General features: G+C 39.7%; 1 protein-coding gene across 1 annotated transcript; it reads left to right on the top strand.

Moving 5' to 3' along the window:
• Positions 1 to 5,283: 5,283 nt before the first annotated feature.
• Positions 5,284 to 7,819, top strand: LOC110673010 (G-type lectin S-receptor-like serine/threonine-protein kinase LECRK3). Its single transcript, XM_058153507.1, has one exon. The coding sequence runs from the start codon at positions 5,324 to 5,326 to the stop codon at positions 7,688 to 7,690; it is 2,367 nt and encodes a 788-aa protein (XP_058009490.1). The 5' UTR covers positions 5,284 to 5,323; the 3' UTR covers positions 7,691 to 7,819.
• Positions 7,820 to 9,525: the final 1,706 nt, after the last annotated feature.

Genomic DNA, 9,525 nt, shown 5'->3' with positions numbered 1-9,525 from the left:
CCCCTATCTCTTAAAGTATCCTGTTTAAAGTTTTAAACAAAGGATCTCGGATAAGAACTCTCCTCCGATTTCCATATATTTTTTGAGGTTTTAACTAAGAATCGGTTAAGAACTCTCCCCCGATCTCTTAGAGTATTTGTTAGGATCGCATATCGTGAGGACTTTGAACTAAGGATTTTGGCGCCCGAAGGCGCTAGAAATCCGTGCAAAGCTTCTCTTAACCCACTGAGCCTTATGACTAGAGGGTGGATACAAGACCGAGGTTTCTCACCGATCTCCTATGTGATTGCCTTATCAGAACTCTTTGGCTGGCAACATCCGATCTCCTTTTGGTTACTAGTCCTAGACCCGATCTTATCTCGATTCCCACTCTATTATGTTATCTTCTGGGCTCGTTTCATAGCCTGACCTTATAAATTTTTTATGTGACCTACTGCTCGACCTTTTGTTACGACTAACCTTTTGCCATTTTTATTTGTTTGAAAACTCTCATGTTAAGACGCTTTTACCGATAGCTTTTAAATTGCCTACAAGTTGTCCACGACCAGAACCTCTATTTTCGAAGGAAATGAAAACTGAGGAGAGGTAAATAGAGTTTACGAATAAATAGAAAAAGAAGACTTAGGAAATAATTATTGGCCTGGATAATCTACACTGGGATTTTTGTACGACTGAATATAATAGAAATTTCAAGAATAAAAACAGATAAAATGAAGCACGAGTATTCGATAAAATGACAGTTTAGACACTTACCTGTGAGAAGTTGAGGAGACGGATGGAATGACACTGGAATCCACAACTACTGCAGAGTTAAAAGCTGACGGCCGAAGGACTAGTGCTTATTTCGAAGTAATGAGAACCAGGTCAGAATGCAATTGAGTCAAAGCGACGGGAACCAGGTCGGAATGAAGTTAAACTAGGAGAATAATATATTGACGTTAGGGTGGTGAAGATGAAACTGAACAAAAAAAATGGTCTTGCAGAGAATGAACAGACACTGAAAATGAAGAATTTCACGGTCTAGAACTCCTTCAATGAAGATACTTAAAAAAACTAGTTTCTAAAGTTTCTTGATTCTACAAAAGTTCAGAATGGCAAAGTAGCAAGACTGAATCAAATTTCAGAGTCTTTCACTATAATCACCACCACCTTTTTTTGTTCGTCCCTTCTACAGTATTGCATGTAGGTATTTATAGGGAACGGGTGCTCTTAATGAAGGGTCATAATCTCTCTTGGGGAGACGAAGGGTTTGGATTCAAAAGGACATAATCCGATGTCTAAGAATTAAAGAGAATCAATATGGAGGGTTGAGATTTCATTCGGAATATCCGCCCTTTCTTCTCTTAATCCAACGGCTCAGGGTCTTGCCTTACAAGATGGATTCAAGGGCTGGGAATGAAAAGCGTTGAACTTGTTGTCTACCTTTTGATCCAAGGGCTGTAGGTCCGTCCTTACAAGTATGATCAATGGTGGAGATCAAGGTGTACAGGACTGTCATAACTGTTTTGGCGTCTATCAGCTAGGTGGGCGATTCTGCAAATGAGGCGTGCGGTGGAGATTTGGCGTCTGTCAGCTAGAATTTTCTTATTATTTGACCTGCCTTAGTCAAAGCAATTAATTCTTCAGTTACCGATGCATACGCTTCGGTTTCTGCATGCAACAAATGCTCAAGCCCTATATATACACCAATGAGAAATCCCCTTCATACTTAACTTCTCCTCCTTCAGTCTCTCCATTTCTCCAATTCTAGCTTCTCCGGTAATAATTCTGATTATGGTGACTGCTTTTGATCTTTTTCTGACTGTGAGGACAACATCTAATGACAGTGAGAGAACTGGACTAATTTACCAATCAAGATCGAAAGTGACAATCGTGCCGATCTCGAATCGGTCTACCGGTATAATCGGTGAACCGATCTCGGGCAAGGGGACTACTAATTTCAATCTTAATGTCAGTGACTGCCTCTTGAAGTTCATTTGGCTCTCAACCATATCGGGCATCCCGACTGCAGCTCGGTTCTGTTCGATGACATCGACGATGACTCCGCTCAATATCATGAGAGTCATAGTCACCCTATCTGAGCTGCACATCTATCCAACACTTGTGGCTGGCTTTCTGTTCAAGCACATCTTTTGATTCAGCCATAAGACTAGGCTTTGACATAGGCCACTACTAGGTAAGATGTAGTGCTGATCTTTAGAGATCGCTCGAATGATGTAATCCGATCTTTTGAGATCACCCCAATAATATAATCCGATCTTTTGAAAATGAAATGAAATTTTATTTAAATGTTTTTGTTTTATTATCGCATTATTTATTTTCCAATCTCTGATAAGCGCATCCGATCTGGTCGCTATCTGCCGATCCCTGAGTCTGAAAATTTAGCTGATCTCATTTGTTTGATTTTTTATATGTTTCTAGAATCTTCTTGCGACGTGTCAAGGAAGCAACCCGATTTCGATAACCAATGTGTCGCTTGGGACTTCGTGATCATTTAATGCCCAGATGGGTATAAATAGGGGTGAAGTGAGTCAGTCATTTCCTTATGTCATTTTCAGAATCTCTCTTAGCAATCCCAGCGTTTTCTCTCATTTTCTCAAGTTTTTCAGCACCGATCACATTCTGGTAAGGATTTTGATTCTCTTCTTTGTTAATTTCTTTTGTTTTCCCTGAAAATGAGTGGCGCCAAGGGTTAGAGAACTGCTAGCTCGCCTTCCATTCACATCTCGTGGACATCAGACGAAGTTGAGGTAATTAGGCCAAGTGGATGACCTGAACCTTTTGCAACCTTCGTCCCAGCTCGTGGTCGGGCTGCTCAATCCAAACGGGCCTCTACTTCAGGGAAAGAAAATCTCCCCCTAGATGAATTGCCATCGGTCCTTAAAGAAACCGACCTGCAGTCCATTAGTCAAGAGTATAACCTCCGAACCGACTCTTTTGAGCTTATATGATGCCATGGTGATCTCCGAGCCGATCATTGCTTTGAAGAAAATGACGTGATCATGGTGTATGAGGAGCAACTGAAGGCCGGACTTCGGTTTCCCTTGGACGATTTCTTTAAGGCCGTTCTGAAGTTTCATCATGTAAGCGTAGCCCAAGTGCACCCTAATTCATGGCGGATCCTGGTGGCTTTCAGAGGGTTATGCTGAGCTAAAAAGCTCGAGCCTATAGCGAAGGTTTTTACTGAGTTGCATAGGCTTACTCACTGGAAGGACGAAGAGTACTGGTTCTTCCAAGCCAAGTCGCACAGTGGGCTTTTTACCGACCTCCCCTCTTTGCTGAAGAACTGGAAGAACTGGTTTTTTATATTGAGGAACAAGATCCCGAATGGCTTCGAAGGTTTCCCACGCAGTTGGCAATACCTGGTCCCCTCGGCTCTAAAGAAGATCACTTTGAATAGAGACAAGGACGCCATGGTAAAGGAATTGAAGGAGCAGGTGGCCACCCATAAGTATTCTTGCCTAGATGCCGTAATGGCCGAACTGAAGTGGTGGCTTATACGAGTGATCGTTAATGAAGATTATGAGCTGCAACTCTCTGACCTCGGACCTGGGATTGGTATAACCTGAGTCTTTAACCTCCTGACTTAAGTGAACTCACTAACTTTTTTTCATACAGGTATGGCTGGAGGCGAAAGTGTGAAGGAGGGTCGTAAGCAAAAGAGAGAGATCGCCCAGAAAGTTTAGGAAATGAAGATTGCTGTGATGTTCCAAACACCAAGGCAGGACTCAGTAGAAGTGCCGGGCTCTTCATCCTGTCCTTTGAAACAGTCGATCCCAGAGGTGGAGATCGCTCCTTCCCCTCCTCGACAGGAAGAACCGCCACCTCTGCGTGTTTCTTCTGAGGGAGGCCCTTCTCGACCTACTGTGAGGACCCTTTCCCATGGTGCCCAGGTCCTCATTCACTCTCTCGAGAAGAACCGCTCGGGTAGGGGGAACCCTGGTCTAGCTAAGGTTTTGGGCGCTACCATATGCCTCCAGGATGACCGGAACAGGCTGACCCCCGATAGTATTGATGATCTTCTGACCCAAACGATGAGTTTGAGCGTAGAGAGCTTGGTGAATCAACACATAATCAGGGAAAAGGCGCATCTTCTGAGGCAAGAAATTCTAAAGGCAGTCCAGGACGCTGCTTCTGCCCGAGCCCAACTTTCGTCCGCCCAGGACTATATCACTGAGATTGAGGGTCGGATGAAATCCTATGAGGACAGGTTAATCGAATTGGAGCGTGAACTAGAAGAAGCTCGGGCCCTCCGAACTGCTGATGTCACTCGCCTTACAAAAGAGATCAGAGTGAAAGAAGAAGAGGCTGTGATGAGGGAAGCTGGTGCCTATGTGAATGCACATGGCGATCTTCTGGCCGAGCTCGAAAGGCATTATCCTGGGGAAGACTTCTCCTGGATGGTGGATCTTGCTCCTAGAGATGAAGAGGGGAGCGAGGAGGAGCTCGAGAGAGAGAGAGAGGATGAGATGAATGATGATGTATCTGGAGAGCAGGCTGAGGGAGACCCTCCAGCCGAATGATTTGTAAATTTTCTTTGAAATGAAATGAAGTCCTCTTTTGAAAGTGTTCAAATTGTATGAGTACTTAATTATTTTAAAAGCAACCATTAACTTAAGTATAAGAGATCAGAAAAATATTACACGTAAGCTTGAGATCAGACTAAACCACGACCAAATACCGGGTAAGAGTTTAAAACATTTGAATTGGAAAGATTTGACATTTATTTGAATTTTAAAGATTGGGATCGTCATTAGACCGGTAGAAATTGTAACTTCATTTTAAAGAATATCTGGGGCATTTAAGTGAGAAGCTCGATCATGACATTAGCCAAATGAAGTTTCGTAATATTTGTAAAAGGAGATCGAAAGCAAGACTGGATGGTTCGGGAACCCCTTATTGATTCGAACCCCTCTGATAAGAGATTGGAAAAACCATTAACTAAGCATAGGATTGGTTTATTCCATGGTCAAGCGATCGGTGAGTTCGGAAAAGTCATTTGTGATCGAAAGACATCGACTAAGAGCGGATGATAAAATCGATTTCAAAGTCCCTTGACTTTGGTGGTCGGCCAAAATATGGTGTTGACACAGATGTATGCCAATGTCGTATACCTTGATGTCAGAGAAGAAAACGTGTTGGCTTTTGCTTACAGCTTTTTTTTTTTTTTTTTTTTTTTGGGAATTGCTTACAGGTCTGGAAGTCAAAGATGTCTAAATCATTTGCTTCCGTATGGTAGTTTGCTTCATTTATTAAAGAGATAGATGATCCCAAGATATAACTCTGGGTAATGTCCTAATTAAGAGAAACTCCAATTGCTTCCATGGAAGTTCCTAAACTCGTTTTTCTCTTCTCTGTTTTTCTCCTACAATCAATTTCTGCTTTGGAGAACATAACCTTGAGCTCATCATTATTCGCAAATGACAATAGCTCCCCATGGCTTTCACCTTCTGGGGACTTCGCTTTTGGTTTCCAAAAGCTCAAAAATACCAACCTCTTCTTACTTGCTATCTGGTTTAACAAAATTCCTGATAAAACCATTGTTTGGCGTGCAAACGGAGATAATCCAGCCCAACAAGGCTCCAAGCTCCAGATTACTGCCAACGGCCTTGTACTTACTGATCCTAGTGACCAACAAATATGGAATGGTGAAATCAACCCAACTGCAGCTGTTTCCTACGGTGCTTTGCTAGACACGGGCAACTTTGTTCTTGTTGGAACCAATTCTGATTACCTATGGGAGAGCTTCAAAAATCCCACAGACACCATCCTGCCTTCTCAAACACTGGAATCAGGCACCGTCTTGTTCTCTAGCCTCTCAGAAACCAACTTCTCTAGAGGACGGTTTGAGCTTTATTTCTTCAATGGTGATCTCCATCTCAGTCCACTTGCCTGGCCCACTGAGTTCCAGTATGATCCTTATTTTACATCTGGTAATAGTTCAAAGCTTATTTTTAATGAATCATCTGGCATCTACGTGATTCAGAGCAGTGGAACAATTGCCCAACTCCCATGGCAGAGTCAGAACGTAGCACCAAATGTGGCTGGAAACTACTATCGAGCAACAATTGATTATAATGGAGTCTTTACAAAGTACGCCTATCCCAGGGGCACTAATGGTGAGCAAAGCTGGTCAATCGTGGAGTACATCCCTGAAAATATTTGTTCTGCCATATTCAATGATCTTGGTAGTGGTGCATGTGGGTATAATAGCTACTGCAGAATGTTAAATGGCAGGCCTACTTGTACGTGCCCAACTGGATATTCACTTATGGATCAAAATAATCCATTTGGAGGTTGCAAACCAAATTTTCCTCTGGGTTGTGGACTTGGTGATGCATCAGAGAACCTGAAAGAATTATATGAATTGCAGGAGCTTAAAAATGTGAATTGGCCTCTGGGAGATTATGAAAGGCTACAGCCTTATAGTGAAGATCAGTGCAGAAATTCTTGTTTGCAAGATTGTTTGTGCGATGTTGCCATTTTTGGTAACTCAATTTGTTGGAAGAAAAGAATACCTCTTGGCAATGGAAGATTCGAAATTGGGAACTCAAAAGCTCTAATCAAAGTTAGAAAAGGCCCTTGGGATTACCCTGGTCCTACCTGCAGCATAGATAAGAAGGAAAAGTCGATCCTCTTAGGATCACTTAGTGCCTCCCTTGTCCTCAATGCATTTCTTCTAATCTTGGCTCCTCTAATTCTCTTTTTGAAACAAAAGAGGAAATCAGACAGAGTCAGTGAAGTTTTAACCCCTCTGGAAACAAATCTGCATGTGTTCACTTACAAGGAACTCGAGGATGCAACCATTAACTTCAAAGAACAAGTCGGCAGAGGTTCTTCTGCAATTGTCTACAAAGGCATCCTAAAATTTGCTCCAAATAATGCAGTCGCGGTGAAGAAGTTGGATAAGTTGTCCCAAGAGGCTGACAAGGAATTCAGAAATGAATTGAAAGCAATTGGGAAGACACGCCACAAGAATCTTGTCCGGCTGCTGGGTTTCTGTGAAGAGGGAGCTCATCGCCTTCTGGTTTACGAGTTTATGACTAATGGTACATTAGCAAATTTTCTTCTTGGGATTCCGAAGCCTGGCTGGAATATAAGGGCTAAAATTGCCTTGGAGATTGCAAGAGGGCTTGTGTATTTACACGAAGAGTGTGAAGTTCCGATCATTCACTGCGATATAAAGCCTGAAAATATACTCCTAGATGAACATTTCACTGCAAGAATTTCTGATTTTGGGTTAGTGAAATTGTTACTGTGTGGTCAGAGTCGAACTTTGACCAATATCAGAGGAACAAGAGGATATGTAGCTCCTGAATGGTTCAGAAATGTAGCTGTTACAGCTAAAGTGGACGTTTACAGTTTTGGTGTTTTGTTGTTAGAGATTATCTGCTGCAGAAAGAATGTATCGAAACTCGAGCACGAAGAGATACTAACGGACTGGGTTTATGATTGTTTTGTGGAAGGGAGGATAGATGATGTGGTTGAATTTGATAAGGAAGCTGAGGCTGATAAGGACAGGGTGAGCAGATGGGTAAGCATAGCAATCTGGTGTATTCAAGAGGATCCTTTGAAAAGGCCCTCAATGAAGATGGCCCTGCAAATGTTAGAAGGATCGGTTGAAGTACCTTTGCCCCCTATTCGTATTTTCAGCTCTACTTACTCAGATTTTGAGTCATCGTCATCATGAATTTAAGCTCTACTGCAGAAGAATAAGGTGTTGATAATCCAAGAGCATATATTACAGAGATTTTTTTTTAAACTTCTACACTGTAGATTGCTAGTACCACATGAATAAAGCTGGTGTATTGATCGAATAGTTAATGATTTAATAGTCATATTGTAGATTATAGGTTTTTCTTCTTTTTCTTTTGCTTATAATAACTGATGATCGAATAGTTAATGATTTGATAGTCATGAATAGAAATTTCATTGGCTATTCGGACACTGGGAAAGTTCTTTACAATTGTTTGCATGGGAAAGTTTTCTCAAAATGTTATTTCAGAGGAAGAAATGTGGTGGAGGGTGAATCTGATATTTGACCAGAACAGAATCCCCAGTAAGATAGGAAAGGAGCGTTCAGCCTTAAATTGCCAAACTTAAAACGCACCCTCAGCTTTCGTAGAAATGGCGATTACAGAAGCAACATAGTTCCTTGAAAAATGAACTTTGTTATTTCCCAGCAGCCACATTGACTACAAAAGAACAGGCTACAAAATTGAAAAAAAAAAAAAAAAAACCCAACAGCAACAATTTATTGTCCGTAATATGGAGTCGGCCACCATTAATAAGGTTTTGATATAGTGATAAGGCTAGTCACCTAAAACTAAGAGATCCCACATATGAATTTCATTAGTGCTGGGTTGATTATATTTTCATGTTATTTGATTGTTTATTTTACATAAATTTATTTTCCTTTGCAAATATACTTTTACTTAGGCCTGCATGAGTTATAATTAATATACATATAATTATGATATAACCTTTATTCTATGTCTTGGGGGGCAGAAAAAAAAAAAAGACGTAATTGTAAAACCCCTAAAATGAAAGTCCTTTTATTCAACTTATTTTGAATTCGATCAATAGGATATGCTTTAAAAAGAAAAAAAAAACACTCAAAAAAATTTTGTACGGTTGTCCTGAAAAGCTTTGATTGTGCATTCCAAGATGTTTTAATCTTAAAATATTTAGGCTAAAATACCCATTGAAGTTAATGTTAATTTTCCATAGAAAAAAATCAACGATGTCAATCCAAGATGGAGTTGTATGTTTGTTTAAAAGATTAAAAACCTAATTATGATTATAATAATAGCCTCGTAATATGGTTTTTTTTTTGTTTAATAGAAAATTGCTTGCTTGGGCTAAATATTGTATTCTGGATTGGCTGTAGAATTAAGGATGGCCTAGTCTCTTCAAAGTTCAAGCCAATCCAGTATTTATCACCCTCTTTATCTGGGGTTTTATGATGAGAAAAAAAAAAAAAAAAAACTCAGCAGCCAAGGAAAGTTAGTTATATATATATATATTTTATCATAATATAATATACCATATGATAATTTAAATGTAAAAAATAAAAATTTTAAATTAAAATTAAAAATTTTGAATATAACTAACAATAAAAGTAAATGTTTGAATTTATTTAATTAAAAGACTAAAAATAAAAAATGCAATACCAACGTCATTCGTATCTACAAAAAGACAAAAGTATAAGACTCTGCACAGCTTTAATCGGAACTTGGGAAGTTTAGTATATCTATTACTTGCATTTTGGATAAATTTTAATAATTGTTCCTGAATTTATATAGTTATAATACTGTAATCCTTTAATTTTAAAATGTAACATAAAATCTTTTAAACTTTTAAATTTTACACAGTAAAATTTCTCTGACTTTTAATTACTAATTTTTAAGTTAGAAACTGATGTGAATTGTAACACCCTCACTGTAGCAATTTCATACATTCTATTGTTTCGGTGACCGGTGTCGGTTCGGACAACTATAACGTCTGGAAAAATATTTAAACTAA

This window comes from Hevea brasiliensis, chromosome 9, assembly GCF_030052815.1.
Source record: "Hevea brasiliensis isolate MT/VB/25A 57/8 chromosome 9, ASM3005281v1, whole genome shotgun sequence".
NCBI lineage: Eukaryota > Viridiplantae > Streptophyta > Magnoliopsida > Malpighiales > Euphorbiaceae > Hevea > Hevea brasiliensis.
This window is presented reverse-complemented; position numbering and strand designations above follow the sequence as displayed.

Coding starts and splice junctions, on each gene's coding strand:
- LOC110673010 (XM_058153507.1), top strand. CDS start 5,324: ATGGAAGTTCCTAAACTCGTTTTTCTCTTCTCTGTTTTTCTCCTACAA.